Raw genomic sequence first — 22,000 nt, 5'->3', positions numbered from 1 at the left:
TCCCTCCCACGTGCACACCTTGGGAGTCACCAGGAGCTAGAAATTTGCGCACAAGGGCGCCAGTATTTTTTTTTAAACAAATAAATTCTGAATTTGTTCATTTTGGGGTCAGTTCTGCAGTTGTTTTAAGGAAACCTTACAAAACTGCTTATAATTAGTGCAGACCTCATTAATGAAGAGAGCTCTCAAAGTTCACAGATAGAGCACTTGTGGTTGGCCAAAATTTACATTTAAATTGAGGTTAAGTACTGCACATGAATGCTAGAGTGCGGGATTACCTGTGATAAGTCAGGATACATTTATAGACAGACTTTGCCCTGCCTATTAGCAAAGTAAAATTGGAGAGATTTAAATATTTTCCAATAAAAGGGAAAAGAAAATGATTCTGTTTCTCCATTTCTAACAAAAGAGGTGTGAGTCTATTATAAAATATTAAATTTAGAGGGCTTATCTCAACAGCCACCAAGGGTCTTGTACTGAACGTTTCTCATTCTGAACGTGGTTAAGTACCCTCCTTGTTCAAATACTTATTTGTTAAAATTTGTTTTTTTCTAAAAGGATTTATATTAACATTTAAATTCATTTCCCCAGGAAGCTAAGTATGTAATCGTTTATTGGCTTATTTCTCAAAGGATGGCAAAATGGAAAATTGGAGTGAATTTAGCATTAGCATACATTTTGTTTGTTTAATGAGAGAATGTACAATCAATAATTATGCTTTGAATTTATATAATACTTCTCTTTGAAGGACCTCAGACTCCTTCATATAAATAGTCTTTATAATGAAGAAGAGAAAAAAGCTCATGCGTAACTACAGCCAGGAGAGGCGTTAAGTAATGTATTTTCCCAAGCACAGAAGTATAAACTTGCAGTTCACATAGAGCAAATTACTCAAATTCTCTGGGCCTGTTTCACCGTCCTTAAAAGAGAGGTAATAAGGGGCGCCTGGGTGGCTCTGTCGGTTAAGCATCTGACTTCGGCTCAGGTCATGAGCTCATGGTTTGTGGGTTTGAGCCCTGCATCGGGCTCTGTGCTGATAACTCAAGGCCTGGAGCCTGCTTTGGATTCTGTGTCTCCCCTTCTCTCTGCTCCTCCTCCGCTCATTCTCTCTCTCTTTCCTCTGAAAGATGAATAAATTTTTTTTTTTAAAAAAAGAGAGAGGTAATAATACCCAAGTCACAGGTTTGCTATGCAGATTAAATGACACACAGATACGGAACGCTCAGCACTGTACCTGGCACTGCCTAGACATTTCAGCAGCAGGATCAGAGCCCGTGGGCAGGGGAGAAGGGGATGCTCACACTGTGTTGCACGGTGGCAGGGAGAGAGGATGCCGACAGCAGGCCTGACCTGCGCGGGTCTGCGGTGGTGCTAGAAATTGAAATTCCAGGCTCCCAGCCCAAAGATCTGGTTTCTCTTGGCCTCCAAGTCGAGGGGAGATCTCCCCAGTAAAGTGTGAACAGGTGCCCAGCAGGCAAGACCCAACTACCTAGAGAAAGTTGATCCGTCCATCGTTACTATCAACAGAAGTGATGGGAGGGGGGGCAAATTATCTCAGGGAGAGGGTCAAAAGAGTCAAATATCAGCGATTTCATGTGTTTTCCACCTACTTCCTAGAAACCGGGTTTAGATTTATTGTAAAGATAACTAGGCAGGGGGAGGGGAGGGAAATGGGCTCTACATCTACGCGAAAGGGAACAAAAATGAAATAGCAATTTGCATCCTCTAGAGAGACAGAAGAAAATGCTGCAGCATGTTCCAGAATTTACCACTGCAAATACAATACCAATATTTGCAATTTACCCATTGCAAATATAATAATTGCAATTGCAGCCAAGCCTCCTAAAGCATTCCCTGTGTGCTAAGCACTGTTCTAAGGTAAGCATTTAACATGTCATCTTCATGACGACCCCACTTTAAAGATGAGGAAACTGAGACACACAGATGTTAATTTACTCAGGTTCCCACTGCTGGGAAGTGGCCGAGCTGAGATTTTAACCAGTCGTGTTAAACAGTATGCCGTCTGCATAGATGATTTTACTTAGTGCATAGGCAGATGTCTTTATGAGGATAATTGAGCAATTATTTAAGGAGTATTGGAAAAAAATGTGGTTAGCACATCAAATCCATGATTTCACCAATTATTATGGCTTAGGACAAAGATAAACTTTAAAATTAAATTGATTAACATCTTTTTTTATTTTGTTATCGTTTATTCATTTTTGAAAGACAGAGAGAGACAGAGCATGTGTGGGGACGGGCAGAGGGAGAGAGGGAGACACAGAATCTGAAGCAGGCTTCAGGTTCTGAGCTGTCAGCACAGAGCCCGACGTAGGGTTCGAACTCACGAACCAAAGATCATGCCCTGAGCTGAAGTCGGATGCTTATGTGACTGAGACACCCAGGCACCCCAATTAACATATATTTCTATAGCAAATAACATCATAGCGAGATATTGTGTTTTAGTAAATAAACAATTTTATAGAAAATAGTAGCACATAATGCTCAGGCGTACTATCTGTGCGTTGTTTTCATATGGCAAATTACAGTAATCATTTGCTTCTCAAAACAACTTTATGAGAAGCGAATGGTATCACCCTGCTTCACAGGTGAGGAAATGGAGGCATAGGGCGGTTAAGAGCATATCCAGCGTCACCTGCTAGGAAATCAGAGCGTGAGGAAAGTTTAAGTGCCAGCAGTTTGACTATGGAAAGGCTGCTAGCACTGCCTTTCAGGAGTCAGCTCTGTGCATTTTTTTCCAACCATGCCTTCCGTCGGGGCCATTGGTGGTGGAACTCAGCCAGGGAGGGGATATTTACACTGTGGAAATTGGCAGGTGCCATGTTTTGTTGTTTCTGTCTTCTGGGGTTTTATGTTGTTTGTTTGTTTTTGTTTTTTTCCTTATCTTCTGTTTTGAAGAGCCAGTGTCCTGGCACACCGGGGATGATCACCTATTTAAATCACGTGTCCTCACTCCAGAATGTGCAGCGTTAATACTTGGCAGTGTTTGGGGAGGGGAGGAGTTGTCTTTTGTCTTTTTTAAGTAGAGATTTCCAGCCCCTTCTGTTCAGAGATTCTCCTTCAATAGTTGGGGGGAAGAGGAGGCGCAGAGCCTGGAAATCTCTTTCCAAAGAGCTGATCTGATAGTGCAAGTTCGGGAACCCGTGGACTGGATCAGTAAGGCTGGACCATGGCTACATATGAGAAACACCTGGGGAGCCTTTACAAGTATTGGCGCCAGGTTGCTTGCCAAAATAGAACAATTTCTGGAGTGTGGGGTCTTGGCATTAGAATTGCTCAAAGCTCCCCAGGTCCTTTTCATTTGCAGCCAGGTTTAAGACCTATGGATCAAATCGTCTTCTGAGTTGTTTCTGGCTCTGAAGTCTCTGAGTTCTTCTGTGTGGCCCTGTGAGGTTTTTGGCACACGGTTTATTGGTTTAGTTCCTTGTGGGGACTAGTCGTTAGTGACATTAGAGATTTGTCTCTTAATTATCTGCACTAATGGAGAGAAGTGGCTGTCTCCAGTCATTCAAAACATGGTGTAATCCCCAAAGCCTATCTCTTTGTCTTCGATGTAGTATTTGACCCTTCCATATATACATAACAGATTTGCATTTCTAATTAGGGGTTGCTTAGGTTACTGAAAATTTGAATTCATTTTCAAGCACAGAAGTACCTGGTAGGGGCAAGCTATGATTAAAATGTCCTATTTTTCCTAAGCCACAGAGTGGCTTCTTCGCAAATGATATCTTCCACACGTGGAGGGAGCTAACTATACGGAGATTATCTGTTTGTTTTATACTTTTGCTAAAATCGACATCCCGGCCTGTCCAAGCCACATTTGAAATAAACAATGTACAATACTAAACACCATCACCTGAAGCTTAGAAAGCACTATGGTGTAGAGGTCACCTGGGTGGCTCAGTCTGTTAAGTGGCCAACTTTGGCTCAGATTCATGATCTCACGGTTCGTGGGTTCGAGGCCCTCATCGAGCTCTGTGAGCTGACAGCTCAGAACCTGGAGCCTGCTTCGGATCCTGTGTCTCCCTCTCTCTGCCCCTCCCCCACTTATGCTCTGTCTCTGTCTCTGTCTCTCAAAGGTGAATAAATGTTTAAAAAAAAAAAAAAAGAAAGCTCTATGGTATAAAGCCTAATTTATCTAATAGCATCAGTCATTTAGCCAGAATATTTTCCATGGATCATTACAAGCTAGCTTGCCTGTCTGTGAACCATTTGGGTTGGAAATCTACCTAGACTTCATTACACATCCTTCTCTGGCTATGTAAACATAAAACTGTATTTCAACCCTCCCTCAATGGCAAAGGATCACCTCTGTGACTGTCTTTCCCCAGTAGGCACATAGGCTACCCACAGGGCCTCCAGAGGTGTAGAGGCAGCTTGCCTCTGCCCTTGGTAGTCCCAGACCCCAGTGGCTGGTGAGTCTACCTGTCTGATGCTGCAGTTTGCAAAGGGCATCAGGCAGAGTGATGGTGCTCTGTTACCAGCACATCTGTTTCAAACTGTTACCCCTTCCTGGCCCACTGAAGGAGGGGAGAGAAGCTTGTTGGCTTTGGATGTAAAGCTGGTGAGAAAGGAAGAAGGTTGTGAGTGGAGGCCTGGGGACTCTATTATAAGGAAACTGTGTGTTGGCACACAGAGACTTGGTCCTCTTCATTTTCATGTTGATTTCTCTCAAGCCCCTTTTTTTCTTCTTGGTTCCAAAGTAGATTCTAAAGGTAGGTAAGGCCGTGAAGTGATACAGTATTGTGGGGTGGACGGATGGAATCAGAGTGGGTCAGGTTTGTATAGCAATTAGTGCTTTTATGGTATCATGACTTACATTATTTTTTAACTGATTGTAACAACCCTTGAAGGTAAGTAGGAGAGTTATTATTAATCCCACTTTACAGTTGGTATAACTAAGACCCAGAGAAATTTAAATGATGTTCACAAGCTCCAGTTGGTGGGGGATATAATAAAAATTCATGCAGTGTGACTGAAGAGCTTAAGAAAAAAAGCAATGGGAAAGGCGCTTATTCATTCACGGGGTTGTTCATTCAGCAAATATTTACTGAGTACCTACTGTGTGCCAGGCATCATTCTGTGTGCTAAGGATATGATAGAAAATAGATCAAATAGAGCCCCTATATGTGTGAAGTTATGTTTCAGTGCGAGAAGACAGAAAAAAGCAAATAAGCAGATACGTAGCACAATGTTAGGTACTGGTACACGTGATGGAGAAAAAGAAGGGTCGAAAGGTAGAGAACCACAGAGGCGAGATAACTACCGAGGTGAGAAACCATCCTGATTTTTTTTTATCAAAGTTTTAAAAACTTAAATAAAACGCCCCTTGACGACAGCAAATTTGGTGACGAGAGAAGAAACAGGTGAAAATAACCATTCTTCTAGGTTACTACCTTTGCCGGTTACGAACAGGGCTGCTGAAATGAGCTTTGAATCTTAGCTCTAAGATGGTTGCATGTGTCCAGCAAAAGGCCATATTTTCCGCCTCCGGAATCACCAGGGAAGAAATGGAAACAGTAGTAATAAGTTTCTCAAGTCCTCCAAGTGGGGGGTCCCCATCCCTACTGAGAATGCCCTTTGATATGCGGCTGCCAAAGGGAGAGAAGGAGAGAGGTGCCAGTTTAGAACTGATATCTATCACTTACATCTCATTGGAGAACCTCTATTGTTTCGTATCATAAAACTGCAACAATTATAGGACCATCACGGAACCTGCTCAATCCATTTGCTGAAAATTGCTTGAAAGTGTAACAGTTGACTACTGTGGCTTTGAATTGTCCTCATTGTTTTTCAAATTAATACCTTGTCATTGTTCCAGCAGGTGTTAAGAAATGTTACTAGCATCCCAGGGGCCAACCATTGGCCCTTTCCTTGATAATTGTTTGCTTTGTATCACGGGGGGCTGGGGGGGGTGGGGGGGGAGTGGGGGAATACAGTCCTACTGTTTCCAAACCTTCCTCATTTTCACCCTGGAAATTACACAGAAGTGTTAACTAACTTCAATTTGCAGTGCCTGACAGTCACGTCTTGTAGAGAAATGATACTTTGTGATCTAAGGTAAATCACAGTAATGAAAACTAATCTTGTTTAGTTATTAGCAAACATACATGTCTGCTGTGGAAATTTAAGCGGTTTGTGGCAGCTTTCCTGATGGCCTATGTTACATTGTCTTAATAGGTTTCTTTGGACATATCTTTGATTGCAACATCTCAAGCAGTGTGCATCTCTCTCTTTTTTATTATTAGTATTTTCTCACAATAAATTATTTCTTGACTCCGGCGGAACCACCTGCTTACCTTTCCAGAAAATCTCATTTATTTAAAAATCAAATCTGTGGTCCTCCTCCTCAGCTCCCGCTTTTTACAATTTTTGGACCAGAAGGCTGCGCTGGGATACAAAGGCAAATTAAGAGGTTGAATGTCTCCTCCCAGTAAACTGATTAGGAAATATTCACTACATACTCAGGTTAAAGTATTCCTTCCCCACCCCCGCCCGCCCCACACCCCCCAAAAAAACATGTGGCTTCGGTAGGAGGAGATGTATGCTAAAATATAATTTCTTTACTTAGCATTTTCTCCATTTTTTAAAGAAGAAAAAAAGATCGAGGAAGGCTGTCACCTTTCCAATGTTATATTAAGGACAGACAGTGGAAGACAGAGTCTGTTTGGGTATTCTTAAGTGGGGGTTTCAATCCAAAGAAAAGCCAGAGGGTGTCCCTGTGCGATCCAGTGATGGTTTATCCATTGCCGTATCTATACTGGAAAAAAGAAATTAATAGTATACAAAATAACTGTAAAGCCCTGTAATCCCAACTCCCGTTCTTAGCCAGGTTTGATTCCTGGAAAGAGCAGGAGGCTCAAATAACAGCTCTTAGCAGTCCAGGCTGTGGATAGCTCCACAGTATATGATGAATAGCTTCAAATTCCAGCCAAGGCAGCGTGGGGTGGCGTAGGGTGGGGTGGGGAGCCTGAAATGCATGAGTCATCAAGGAAGTCACTGTCTGAAAATTCCATTTTCATGTTTTCCTGTCTCTTTGCAGAAACCCGGGATGGACGTGGCCGACGCCTATGTCACTTTCGTCCGTCACTCTCAGGATGTCCTCCGTGATAAGGTCAATGAGGAGATGTATATAGAAAGGTTATTTGATGTAAGTAAATGCCTTCTCCTCCTTGAAGACCAAGGAGGAGACCCTCCAAAATGTGACAAAATAAGAGACAGGAGGATAAGTCACATTTTGAGAAAATGGATTGGTCCCGACTCGAGCAGTATCTTTTCCTTTCCCTCTGCCTTAGGCTCTTATCTGTCGCGTGTCTGTCCTGAACCCACTCTGGCGTGGCCGTGTCTCAGTCCCAATCTGTGTGATACGTAGGACGGCACACAGTCGCTCTCAGCGAGCAGCCTCGTTTCTGCACGAAGCTTGTGAGGCAGCTTTCTGTAACTGGCAGAGACCTTTCTGGTTCAAGGTCCTCCTCGCAATCTGGCCTTGCCTTAGGGAGGTGTTCTCGTCAGGGAGGCTGACACAGCCCCGTCTCCTGAGGGTGGGGCCTCCCTCCCTGACCCCAGCCGTGGCTTGCAGATGTACAGGAGGTGGTGCATCATTATCCTTCCAAGATGATTCTGTTTCTGGAAGCCTGGAAATGCTGCATTAGCCCTGGCTTTGCGCACACTCTCGTAAGTGAGCTAGACTTGCTCAGCCAGTGTGGTCTTAAACCAGGGCGCCCTCTGCCCACCCACCCACTTGAAAACTCAGGAGAAGCAGCAGCGATACGAAGAGCAGGTATATCAGGCTGCCAGACCCAGACCAAAACTTGAGAAAATGCAGCTTTCTGAGGATTAATAGCTATCAAGCAATCTTATTTCTGCTGTGACTACATCTGCACTTCCAAAGCAAGCCACTGAGGCAAAAAGAAAAAAAAAAAAAAAGGAATCTGCTTTGGTCTCAAACTCCCTGCCTCTTTCAGGCCAAAGCAGATGGGGCTGCCTAATTTAGCCAGATATTTTGTTTCGAGTTTCCACTGAATTTGCCAGTGTAGACCCGGCCAGAGTGCATGGAAACTGACGTACTTGTCTCCGTGTGGCTCTAATTGTGCAGCCTACTTCTGTCTCGTGAAGCGTGAGCTCCTGTCCAGGTTCTCGTATATTTTTAGTGCCAGCCCGAACATTAATGTTTTGGTCTACGATGGAATCCGTGTTTCTATATTTTTTCTGTGATTGTGTTCAGCAATTTACATTGAGTTTGTGCGTGTGTGTGTGCGCGTGTTTTTGTTCCATGGCTAAGTGAGCTCATTGTTGGCAGTGCTCAGGACTCCGCCGCTTCTGACTTGTCTAGGCTTTGTCTTCCAGCTCATTTGCTTTCCTCGTGTGTTGAAAAGGCCCCTTTCTTTCTTTCTTTTTTTTTTTTTTTCTTTTCCAATCATCCCCTCTCTGTGCTCGATATCGCTCTTTTCCTCTGCATAACCTTTCCTCGAGACAACCCTTCTTACTTTTTAATTCCCACCCGTCCTCCCTCGGATTAAAATGGAACTTATCTCTCATGTCAAATGTTTTATCACATTATATCAAGTGGCATGAATTAGAATCAAATAATCTTCCTGTGTACATCTTCTAGCATGGCCCACATCCACTGAGAATGCCTCATACATACATAAAACTCACCGACGGGTTCTCTCCCTTCTCTGCATGCGTGCCTTTATGAAAGTACTGAGCCTAGAATGCCCGGGGCACAACCACCCATCCAATAGGCATTGGAAAAAAGAGACAGGCACCACGCCGACATTGCAGTTAGGAGTGCGGACAGTCTGCCCATCTCCGCTGAATTAAATTCCAAACCACAAATTTTCACGAAGCCTGTGGATTGTTCTTTTCAATGCCTAGGTTGCCTTTTTTATTTCCTTTGATCAGTATCTTCTGATTCTCAGTTTTGTGTGGCTCTCACGTGCGTGTGCGTGTGCGATCCTGTGCGAGCGTGTGTGCAAATAACCTTGTGCTCTCCAAAACTTTAAGATATCTGGTACTGGATTTGATGTTTGATCTGCAGCTTAGCCTATTGCTTCCTCACAGATAAGCCACCCTTGCCTCTTCCTTTTTTTTTCTTTTTTTTCAGTTCAAATGAGAAGAGGCAAAAAAAAATTTTTAAGGTAGCCTTGTTGAAGGCAGCAAGGGAAATTGTCCCTTTTCTGTGGCTTTTTTTTTTTTTAAGGCAAGTGCAACTGAATTGTTAAAGAGTAGAGCCCTGGCGAGCGCAGATGGTCATGCTAGACTTGTCTGACCATCGTAGAATACAGTCACATTCAAGCCCTCTGGCTTTTCATGTGAATTAATAACAAAAAGACATATTTGCTAAGAATATGTTGCTCAGAAAGCAAATTATGTTTAGGGTCATTCAAAAACTCGCAAGTCTTTCTAGCCCCTTGTTGAATCACACTGACCAGCATAATACGGCATCCGTAATTCTGTGAGAATCCTCACCATTGAGTCTCACAGTTGTGCTAATCTTGTTTCCTGAGTGAGCGTTAGTTACACTCCCCAGAGTATCTGATTTTAAAGTCTTCACCATTACAATCGTCACTGAACATCACTCCCACCCCTGTGGAAAAAATTTTTTCAGTAGCTTATTTGAAGCTAATAAATTTCTTACCATTTACTTTCTTACTTTCCACATAACCTGCTGCCCTAATTTACAGAATATCGGTGCTAGGCAACCTAACTGATGTAGTGCAAAAAAAGTTATTGAATCTGTCATAGATTTAAAACAGTTGTCATTTGAAAAACCCAGAGCTTCTCAAAAAGCTTCATTACCATGCAGCCTCGGTAATTTAATTCAGTACTTACTGTTTTTCTATAATCTAGCAGCAAAACATCAGATTACCAACATGTTTGATTATTTTCGGCTTCTGTTTCCTCAAGCATGGTGTTTATGTCTTTGCATATACGCTCTGCAAGGCTCTCATGTCCACCGAGCTAAACGAGGGGAAGGGACTGTTAAGGCAGAAGGGTCTGTGAAACCTACCACCCTCAATTTCTTGCCACAGTGAACTTGTTCTTTAAACTCTGTTCCTTACCCATAGCGATCCTGGGGCAGGTTTCTAAACAATTGGCAGAAATCTCTTGAGAAAAACTTGTTGATCTGAGAAGTTGCTCTTCCAAATTGTTGCATTTTGATAAATGGCAAAAATGAATAATAGAAAATTAGCATTTTGAATGGGCGAAAAAATCTATATCTCTGAGATTGTTTGCTGTTTGGGGGTTGTTGATTCGGACTGTTGTGTCATTCTCTGGGTTTTAGTTCCGGCTGGCATCTGTCATTCAGACAGGCATGCTCTCAGAGATCCTCAGCAGTTTTCAGCTGTGTCTCAGTCTCAGCTTTATTTTACCTGAAAAGTCCTTAAAGTTCTTGCTATTTAGTTTTGTTAACCTTTTTTTTTTTTTTTTTTTTTTGCCTTTTTGAGCGTGCCTTGTAGAAAAGGCTGGATGGCAGTGTGTGTTTGCACCTGAGAACATTTGGATGAATAGCAGGTCATCTAATGAGTGCATCTTCCATTTTAACCAGGCTCCCTCTGATCTAGTATTCTCTCTGCCTTGTCATTGTACTTTTGGCTGGAATTGGGTGCTTGTGGGAGATTATCGGCATAGCATTTGGGGCTCTATATTTAATGTTCTGCATTTTTATCTATTTTATTATGTAACTTAAGAGGAGCATTCCAAATTCTTCTTCACCAACATTTTTTTTTAAACAGGCATTCTCTAGGCTTATTGAGGCAATACATCAGACATAACGTTGCCTAACCAGGTCTTTCTAATGCAGTGGAAGTTTCCCTGTTTATTAATAATTGATTTACACTATGCTTCTGTTAACTACTATCAACTTTTTAAAACCTGCACCTGAGAAGAAAACTAACTGATCCAAAATTAAGGACTGTTGGGGACACTGGGGTGGCTCAGTTGGTGAGGTGTCCGACTTCGACTCAGGTCATGAGCTCATGGCTCATGGGTTCGAGCCTCGCATCGGACTCTGTGCTGACAGCTCAGAGCCTGGAGCCTGCTTCAGATTCTGTGTCTCCCTCTCTCTCTGCCCCTCCCCCCCTTGTGCCCGCTCTCTCAAAAATAAATCAGCATTAAAAAAATAAAAAATAAATAAAATTAAGGACCGATTGGAAAAGAATCCTCAAGCAGCCTCCCATACCATTTCAGGCGTACAACTATACATTTCATCTGCATTTTTGTAATTTTTTCCTAAAAATAGGACATAACGATTTTAAACTGGTTTCAGTTGCTACAAAATACCAATGTAAAATATTTCAAAACAAAAGATTCAGAGATTTAAAGCAAGAGAATAGTCCATTATGTACAACAGCAAGGAATTTAAATTATATTAAAGATGCTGAATTTTTAAAGGAGAATCAGATAGCTGTCACACTCCAGGGGAAGCTTGGCCTCCTGGAAAATTATTGCTGACTTTTAAAGAAAATATAAAGCATGGATATGAAATAATCTCCATATTCCTAAAGCAGCAGCCGAAGAGGAAAGCAAAACCCAAGAAATAGCTTAAAGACAGTGATTTAAAGCTTGGGTGTCCATAAATCATGCAGATGTTCCCCCCCCCCCCCCCCCCCCCCTCCTTTTTTTTGATTAATTCAATATCTTCCCCAAAACAAAAACATGCTTTTTGAAATTAGAGATCAGATCATCAAGAGACGCACCTAAGATTTCAAGGTCTAAACAAAAATTAATTTATTTTCTTTCCTCCTTGTACTTCTTGAAGACACAGACTGAGAAGAAAATCAGGATTAAAAGAGATGTGCTTAGGGTGAATTCATCTGCTTAAACCTCGCAGACTCAGAGATGAGTGATTAAAAAACCATCTCGAACTTGGAAGGCATCCACGTTGGTGGTAATGCCCGATCCGCCCTGGCGTTCCCGAGGCCCTGTGCCGTTGTGAACCAGGCCTGGAGAACATTTGACTGGAGATGATACATGGATTATATAGGTCAATTATACACTTAATCTGCCTTCTGGAGGATTAAGTATTTGCAGATTGACTCTGCTTTTGGCTTCTCCGTGGCAGTTATCAGATCAGGAAAGGGCCCCTTACCAAACCCGCCGCGTAAGCACTTCATCCGGCAGTGCGGTCAGGTTGGGGTGGAGGGTGGGGCTGCTGCTCTGTGCTCTCTGCCTTGCACGGATTTTAATTTGCTGTTCCATTATCAAATCAGATATTTGTCCGCTTTATGTGTCAGCACAATAATTGAGTGTGAATATTTCCCATTAAAGGGGTAATTTGAAAAATGAAACCTTTGCCTATTAAAATGCATTTGCTATGCTTATATAGGAAACCACAGATAACCTTATTTCGATAAGCTTATTAAATTACAAAAGCACTATGCTTGTGAACATATATCAATCCAAGTAGGACTCATCCTGCTCAAGGAAGTCAGGGCTGAATAGACTCTAAGGAAGCATTGTGTTATTCTGTTACGTATATGAGGTGAGTCACTGACTGTCCAGGTGAGGGAGACTACTCCCTAAAGTACATTGTGGGGAGAGGTGCACAAGACTAACCAGTATGAAAGGTTGTAGTTCTAGGGGACGCCGATTCCGGAAAACCAGGGCATATGGCGTCTGGGCACTGAGATCTCAGGTGAGTTGCCTCTTCTCCAAGCAATAAGCAGGTTTGACTGCCCCGAATAGGAGCTATCGTGTAGTGATCATGGCCCTTGCTGCGGAGCCTTCAGACTTCACCCCTGATCCTCACAAGCTGGGTGACCCTCAGTAAGGTATTAATCTCTCAGAGCTCCAGCCGATGAAATAAGCAGAGATGAAAATAAGCAGAATCTTCTCGCGGAGCTATTATGGGGGTGAGATGCTGTGTACGGCTGCAAGCATCGGGCTCGGGGCAAGCATTTGGTAAGTCTTAGCCACCACTGTTGCTGCCATCATCATCATCACATCCCCACCGCCATTGTCATCCCTGAAATGGAAATGCTCTTCCCATACCTCTTCTTTTCTTGTTGAACAAAACTCCATATCCATCAAAAGCGCCGAAAGAGCCGCACTCTCGCCTGAAGATGTTAGCCCCAAACTTGCTTAGAATGACTTGTTATACAGTAGCCTGGTACCCTTTTCCTTTGGGGGAACATAGTTCTGAAACAGGTGAAATGACGACAGTCAGGACTGGGGTTTTGACGTGAGCCAGGCAGGAGTGGGAATCCTGGTTTTGCCATGGCCGAGCTAACTTCAGGTGAATTCGTTAGCTGCTCTGGGCCTCAGTTTCCCCATCTGTAATGAAACTGACCTCTTACAGTAGTTGTGAGGACAAAATAACATAACAGCTATGGACTGGCATAGTCAGAAATTCAGGAAGCCCTTTATCATCAGGATGATCATCTCATAAAATTCTTTGTTCCTTTAAGTGATTATAAAATGACCTAGCCCTCATCCCTAAACAAAACCGTAGTGCCCTGGCGTATTAATCACATTTGACCTTCTGAACCTGAGGAGTTTTTTTTAGGGCATGGAGGAATAGCTAATCCCTTTTATTGTTACCGATGCAATAAATGTGCATCGGCGACCTTTAGAAAATACAGCTAAGCAAAAAATAAGAAAACGCTACATCCCCCGCACCCAGAGATCATTACTTGAGTGTTTATTCTTTGGGATCTTTTTCTATGTACTTAGATAAGACATTATGGTTTGTTTGTTTTTTTTAACAAAATAAGTAGGCAAAAATTGCTCTGTGAATCTTCTAATGCACTGTACATAGTCAGAATCCCTCACCTGTGCCCCAAATATTCTTGACATCTGGTTTGTGCAAACCAGGATCCAGTACAAGGCTACATACCACATCTGGCGGTGGTGCACTTTAAACTCCTCTCTATCCACACTGGCCCTTTTCTCGTGGCCCTGACTTGTTAAAGGGACCACCCTGCCAATTGTTCTGCAGACTGGAGGAGTTTATTACTAGCTAAACATAGAACTGATTTGAGGAGGAAAAAAAAAATCTAGCTGAATTCAACCAAGTATTTCTTTTAGACATAATTAGTATCTCAGCATAATTCAACCAGGGACTTTTAAAGCTGTTCTTTGTATAAGGAGAATTTTTGAAGCCGATTTGGAAAAACAAAAGCAGTTAAACAGCAAGAAGTCCGCAGAGGCCAGGATGCAAGTTGGCTACGTGAAGAGCTACAGGGATTTTATTTGCTGTATGAAAGCAGAGGTATATGAGCTAGATGGGTAAATCCAGGGTCCACAGTCCAGTATTTTTTTGTGTCACTGTGACTTCTTTGGTGAAATCTGAGACCAGTAACTGACATACATGCCTCTAGACCATTAGGAAGATTCCTTTGTTAATTCTGCTAGGATTTTCCCTGAGGTTATCAATCTGAAATTAAGCCCTCCAGATCAGCCAGAGGCTGAGCTTTCAGTACTCTTCAGATCAAATTTTAATTGAACTATGACCTGTCCTCATCACCCTCAATTATGAGGCTACAGAGCGTATATTCCAGTCCATAAGGACATCCTTTAGAATCTGTGTGATGATATATATTGGAACAGGAAAACAAATCTGAAATGTACCAGGAAAAGCAGTAAAGAAAGGAGAAACAATTGTTTTTTTGTCACCTAATCTTGAACCCCAAAGTAAATTCCGACAATGCAGCTGTGTCCTGAGCCTTGCGTTGGAGCTACAGAGGAGAGTCACTTCCCTGGAAGATGATGAAAACCGAACCCAGGGTTAGAGAGAAATGAGAAGTAGAGGGCCCAGCCCTCTCACCTTGATTTGCAACATTATTATATTACCATGCACACACATACACACATACACACACACACACGCACACACATACACCATTAGGGTTTAAGTTCTTGGAAGCTAACCTCAGACCCAAGACCCTCCCAAGTGGGAATTATAGAACAAACCAAGTTCGTCTTCATGACTTTACTCCTCCAGTGCCCCGCAAAGACCCAATGCCTTCTAGATTTTCCTACTTTCCACCATCCAAATCAGCCTCTAGCAGATTTGCTATTTCTTCCTCTGTTCTGGTGAAGACTTAGTGCTGCCTTTGTTGGGATATTTGCAATTTTAGCTAACAATTTAGCCAGAAGAGTAAGGAACTACCAATAGAAAGTTTTGACCACTGATCCAACGGAAAGCAAGCTCTATTAGAGTGGAAGCGGGCGGACAGAAGAATGTTTTGAGGGCTCTGATGACCTATTGCAATGGCTCTCCAATTGAGGTGTGAATCGTCTTTTGCTGCATGGCTTTCAGAATAACAAGTAAATGATAACAATTTATTTATTTGTCTTTTGGAGTCTTAGCTCTAGAAACACATTTCTATTCCAGATGGACATGGGAATGTATCTCTTCATGCTTGGTTGGAGGGTTTCAGCAGTTCTGCATGTGGAAAACATAAAGGGGCATTAATAGATTTGGATTATTTGGATTAATTGTGTCAAATGGATTATTACTATACAAAAGTAATTGCTTATGCTTTTGTTAGCGTCATCCTTACAGATTTATATTTCCATGCAGGTCTTCAAGTAGTTCTTTTCTAATCTAGCTGTTTCCGGAAGCCATTCATAGAAATAGGTCTCGTTTACTTTTCGGCAAACCTTATATAAAACCAGTCTTGAATTTTCCCTGGAGCTTGTGTTCAGGGAAGAGTTTTTGCTAAGTGTCTTTATCAGAACAGCTTTCTGTGTTCCAGGAGACATTTGGTGAATACAGTTAATTTGTTTTCTTTTCCAGAGAAGAATGTTCCAATAATCATTCTAAGAAGCAAGGCTGATTGCTCTGTTATATTAAGGTCACAGTATCCTTGCTAACATGACCCACACAATACTTTTGTGTCTTAGAAACGGGGCTTTTTTTTTTTCTTATGGCAGACTTATGGCATGGAGGCAGTAAGCGACAGACTCTTACACACACCACACATGTGCGCACATGCGGGCACACACACACACACACACACACAAACACAGAGTAGCCAAGACACATTTTGTGGAACAAATATTATCACACTGCGTTGTAAGATACGAGATGTACTAAATCCTTAAATACTTTTCATTAATTAACCAACGATTTTTCTTGCTGCCGGGCTCTGAAAAGGCTACCATCAAAAGATTTCACTATCTCTTCATACCCAGAGTCATAGTCACTTGTTCTAATAAATAAATATATATATATATATATATACGCATGTGTATATATATATATATATATATATAATGTTTTTTTTTTACTGAATGAATTTAAAATGTCATCTGGTGTGGTTCATGGACCTTCAGCGTCAGCCTCACCTGGGAGTTGATAAGAGGCGCAGAATCGCAGCCCTAACCCCAGCCCAAATGAATCTGAATGTGCATTTTAGCAAGATCCTGTACTGATTCAAATGCACGTTAAAGTTTGAGAAGTACTGGGGAAGGTCTGTGACTTTCTACCTTATTTGCCCATAACTCACAGTAAGAAACATTGCAACCCAGTATGTATACACACACACACACACACACACACACACACACACCCCAAAAGTTCATGTAACAGTATTTATCCTCTATGTGATACAGTCCGATTTTCTATTCCATCTTTCAGAATTGGTGGTGGTAACCAATAAACTGATTTTGTCCCATACTCCTAGGTCACAACCCTCAGTTTTGAAAATATACCTAGAACCAAGCTCTCCCCCGTGGCACGAGTGACACTGGGATGCAGGTGACTTTATGTTGCAGGGTTCTAGTCTGTGCACTGAGGAATGTAGAGCGACATCCCAACTTCCACCCACTAGATGCCAGTAGCAACCCCCTCTCGGTTGTGGTGACCAAAAATGTCTCCAGACATGGCCAAATGTTTCCTGGGGTGCGTGGGGAAAGGAGCCACCCCCGTTGGAGAGCCACTGCTCCAGATGAACGAGAAAAGGAGTGTACCCGGGAGCCCTTCCTATCTGTACGTCACATGTCCTTTAGCTGCCACCACCGCACACACCCTGAGTATGTTATAGTAACAACAACAAAGTGTCCATTTGTCAACCCAGTGAGTTTGCTTGGGAGCCGTGCCAGGCCCAGAAGTAGATTGTGTTTGGGGGGCTTCATGCATCTACAAGAAAAGCTGTGAGCCATCTACAACTCTTCACCCTCCCACTGTCTCCCCCAGAATAGTCCACTCATTGCTGGCAGAAGGATCTGGAGCAGTGTGTTAGATCAGCAGTACAGATTCCCGCTTTGGCCTCCCTAATTGCTTTTCTTTTCTTATAATTCCACCCAGACCTTGGCTTTAAAAAAAAAAAAAAAAAAAAAAAAAAAAAGTCATTGCTTCTACCAGGTGGCTACAAGTTATTTTTGTGTGTCCAAAAACCTGAAAAGAAGGCTCAACTTGAATACTTCATTCATTCCAAATTCCCAGTTGAGAAGAGAACAGTTAATAGCCTCTTGTTCTTGTGTTAAACTCCTGCCAAGTGAATAAAAATCCAGTTAATAGAACCTAGTGATTCGCCTCCTATATGAATATCCCCGTATCGGAAGGTTTACAATGCTAGTATCTTTTGCTGTGCTGGGTTTTCCTTGACTGCCTTCAGCAAAATTTTTTACTCCAACCATCCGTACGTACTGGTACAAGTCCAGTTACACCAACAACTCTCCAGGGCTTGCCTGGGATGAGGGTGTAAGTTACCAGATTTGTATGCCAACCAGGATATCAAAGCCGCTCTCATTTTTTGTGTAGAAAGAATTTTTTTAAGAACATATAATATGTAGGGGCACCTGGGTGGCTCAGTTGGCTAAGCGCCCCACTTTGGCTTAGGTCATGATCTCACGGTTCATGGGTTTGAGCCACACGTTGGGCTCTATGCTGACAGCTCAGAGCCTGGGGCCAGCTTTGAATTATCTCTCCCTCTCTCTGCCCCTCCCCTGTTCAAAAATAAATAAAAGTTAAAAAAATTTTTTAAAGAAAACAAATAATAAGTAAAGTAAGGTAAGTTCGTGAGTTTTATTATGAAATTCTCTAAATTGCTTTTAAGGAAGATAACTATCACTCTTTTTTGCTCAACAAATTCATTATTTGGTCTAGGAAACTATCCTATTAAAGAGAAAATCCTGTTATTAGGTGCTCCGCTAGTTTTGGAGAGCATTAGGTCAATGTCACTCATCCACAAGTGATTTTACCCCACAGGGAACATTCAGCATTTTCTGGAGATGTTTTGGTCTCACAAATGGGGAAATGCTTTAGCATCTCGTGGGAGAAATCAGGGATGCTTCTAAACATCCTTCAATGCACAGGACAGCCCCCCACAGCAAAGAATTATCCAGCTCAAAATACGAGTAGTATGGAGGTTAAAAAGACCTGCTCTAGGTAATACGTCCATCTACACAAATCCTGTGTCTTTAAAGATATGGGCTGAGTGTAAATGTTGGTATACATTAGCAGTATCTGTGGGTCTTGGCAAATATCTCAGAAACTAGTCTCAAAAATCCTTTTCACGAGGCACCTGGCTGGGTCAGTCGGAAAAGCATGAGACTCTTGATCTTGGGGTCATGAGTTGGAGCCCCATGTTGGGTATAGAGATTACTAAAAGTAAACAAACTTAAAAAAAAATCCCGGGGCACCTGGCTGGCCCAGTCGGTAGAGTGTGCGACTCCTGATCTCCAGATCATGAATTCGAGGCCCGTGTTGGGCGTGGAGCCAACTTAAAATTTAAAAACAACTAAATATTTTTTTAAAAATCCTTTTTATAAGATTCGACCGAAGGTCTAAACTATAGAAACCAAGGAATCCTTAACATCTACCTTTCTTGGCTCGAACTTATCACTCATCCATATATGGTTGTGAGGGAGATTCCATACTTCCACAAAAAGTCCAGTCTTGTCACTTAAATGAACCCGGACAGCTTTCTTCTATTGGAAGGTGTCCCTGGAAGTCCTTAAGGGACTGGCTCCCTTACATCAAGCAGACCATAAGCGCATAGGCTTTGTAGTAAGACACGCCCAAGCTCCATGTCTGGGTCTGCCACTTACAAGCTGTGTGACTTTGGGTAACTTACTTAACCTTACAGAGCCTCAATTTCTTCTCTAAAACCAGAGATAAACATAGTGTCTAACTCTTTCGATTAAGAGGACTGAATGAGGCATTGCCTGTAGGCATAAACCACTCAGCGTAAATCACAGTCTTGGTGCACAGAAGTTACTCCACATATGTCTCTTCTTGCTGTCGTCTCCCCAGTAGTGCCAATGTAAAAACCAACACACAGCCTTGCCTGATGCTAAGGTAGTGGCTTTGTGGCAGACACAAAGGTAGCGATACATTCCATGCCAACAGGAACATTAAAAGTCAGGGATGAAAAGGTCCGAGAAGGTGAGAGCAAAGCCCTGCTGTGCTACAGGACCCCTGAAGAAAATCTGTTTCAGCGTAGAGCAAGATCCCACTGCGGATGGGACCTTAGAGGAGACAGCACTGGGCTGGATCTAGAAGCCTGAGGTTTGGGAAAGAGAAAGAGAGAGGATTCTGTGCTCAGGCACAAGGAAGGAGACAGTATTGCATCCTCTGGAACATTCCTGACTCACCCACGCCTTGTCTTCATTAGCCTTAGGGCTTCTTTTTAGAGAAGCCCATTTGAATTTAGACAAAGGAAGGCTTCCTCTCGGTTATGATGCCTCCAATCTAGGCACCTGGGTATTTGCTCTGTAGGCATTAACCACTCCATGACCTTAAGAGCTAAATTCTTTTTATATTAATGTGGGGGTTTTTTTTGTTTGTTTTTTAACATATGCGTCTTAACCTGGGATACATATCAGAATTATGTATTTTTTTTAAATGTATTCATCTCAGCCCAAATTTTGGTATACCAAAAATTCTGAGTCAGTAGATCGAAGATAGGGCTCAGGCATCTGTTTTTTTGTTTTGTTTTGTTTTCTGTCCAAGGATTTAATCTGATCAAGAACCAATGATTTAGAGCCATGATTCTCCACTGTAGATCATTTTGCCACCCAGAGTATATTCGGAAATATCTGGAGACACTCTTGTCAATCACAACTTGAATGGGAGATGGAGGTCACTGACATGTAATAAATAAATGGGAAACATTCTGCACCACACAGGACAGCACCCCCCCTCCCCCCGGCAAAGAATTATCTGGCCCCTGATATTGATAGTGGAAAGGTTGATGAATCCTGATTTAGGAGATAAAAGATACTGAAAGACATGTTCATTGCTGTTATGTCTACCAATACCTTTTCTACTTTGTATCCTATGAAACAACTTCTTAACCTTTAAAAAATTTTTTCTATAGCAACTGAACAAAGAGGTAGGACAAGGTACTATTATTTCCATGTTTAAAATAAGAACCTAGGGTTCAGAAGGAACTTGCCCAGGACCTCAAGATTCCAGGGGCCCTAACTCCTAAAACTAAGATTTTTTTTACCCCCACCTCTGAAAGCAGTGATCACGTCTATCTTAATCATTCCGTCCACAGTGTGTGGCATATGTAAACCCTCAGTAACTCTTTGTTAAGCAGATACTGATGAATCCCCTGGCCCCTGGTAGTATCTTGTGTACCTTGTCAAGGGTATTTTGTTTCCAAAATACTAATCAAGATCTTTAAATGTCTCACCATGAATGTTTACGCGTGTCACCTGATTCTTCCAGAACCCTTGAATGTATACTGTTCTGGTTAATTTAATGAGGAATTTGTTGTCTGGGTCCATTTGATTTTTTGGTTAATTTGAGGATTCACTGGAACACCATTTCTGTTTCTAATTTTGAAACACTTTGTATAAGGTCTTCATTTCATTTTCGGCCTTTTTTGATCTAATTCTTCTGATCAAGGTCCTTGAGGTTTTACCCTACTTAACCCCAAGCGTCACTATCCAGTCATAAAGATGTAAAAAGAGTGCATTATCCAGGATTGTACCACTTATAACCTCCCAGACTCTCTAAACAGTGCTCTTTCTGCCATACCGCAGTGTCTCAGGAAGATGGAGCTCAAATGTTTATTAGTCCAAGCACATCTGAAAGCTGCTCTCTTGATTTAATCCTAAAGAGGACTTTTGTGGAGAGGAAAAAGGACAGTTTTCTCCTAAAAGGCAAATGCAAGCAGGGGGAACAATTCCAATTAATTGAGGGTCTTAATAAATGGCCATTTAATAACAATGACACATTATTTAGAGTTACTTTTATGTATATTTCCCATCTTACAGCTATGGGAGCTGATGAAAATCAGTATTTATTGAGTACTATCTGTGTGGCAGGTATCATTCTAGAGGCTCGAATGTGATAATTCACACAATTCTCATAATCTCCTTGGGAGTTAAGTTTTTACCAATCAAAGAAGCTGGGTCAGTAGGGGCGCCTGGGTGGCTCAGTCAGCTCAGTCAGCTGGGTGACTCTTGATTTCAGCTCAGGTTATGATCTCGCAGTTTGTGAGTTCAAGCCCCGCATCAAGGCGGAGCCTGCGTGGAATTTTCTTTCTCCCTCTCTCTCTGCCCTTCCCCTGCTCGCTCGCTCTCTCTCTCTCTCTCTCTCTCTCAAAATAAATATATAAACTTCAAAAATATCATAAAAAAGAAGTTGGGTCAGTGAAAGGTCAGTTGACTTCACTTAATTCGGAAGCCTGCAAAGTGATCAATTCTAGATCAAACTCCTTTCTTTCCAATGCAGAGTAGACACCTAGCTATAATGCCTTAGGGGAAAAAAGCCTACAGTACTCAAATATGTGCCCCCAAACTCCCACTCTGCTGAGTGTCCTACATCCAGTTCTTCCAAATTCTTTAGTCTAGATGAGTCACTATTTCCTGCGTGCACCATAGCAGCTCTACAAGGCAGAGATTGCAAGCCCGCAATAAGAAAATAGCTTATTAGTTACGTTTGTCCACTAAAAATGAGGGGAGTTGCGTAGCTAATCAGGCAGACCCCCTAGTAAACATTCAACCCTGCCAGGGTAGGCGTCCTCCTGAATGTGAGGACACTGTCACCTATCTTGAGTTCCATGAACACCGG

The 22,000-nt window shown here is 42.2% G+C and overlaps 1 protein-coding gene across 1 annotated transcript in view; it reads left to right on the top strand.

Annotated features, from left to right (window-relative positions):
- The window catches only part of LOC120248776 (calcium-dependent secretion activator 1), a 268,332-nt gene that overhangs the window by 221,463 nt on the left and 24,869 nt on the right, over positions 1-22,000 (top strand). Inside the window, exon 28 of the mRNA XM_039257246.1 lies at positions 7,064-7,171. Coding sequence (XP_039113177.1) covers positions 7,064-7,171 — 108 coding nt within the window. The remainder of the gene's footprint in view (positions 1-7,063; positions 7,172-22,000) is intronic.

The sequence above is a fragment of the Hyaena hyaena genome, unplaced genomic scaffold, assembly GCF_003009895.1.
Source record: "Hyaena hyaena isolate Hyena2069 unplaced genomic scaffold, ASM300989v1 scaffold_608, whole genome shotgun sequence".
In the NCBI taxonomy this organism is placed as follows: Eukaryota; Metazoa; Chordata; class Mammalia; order Carnivora; family Hyaenidae; genus Hyaena; species Hyaena hyaena.
Note: the sequence above shows the minus strand (reverse complement) of the source record. Positions and strands in the feature narration are given on the sequence as shown.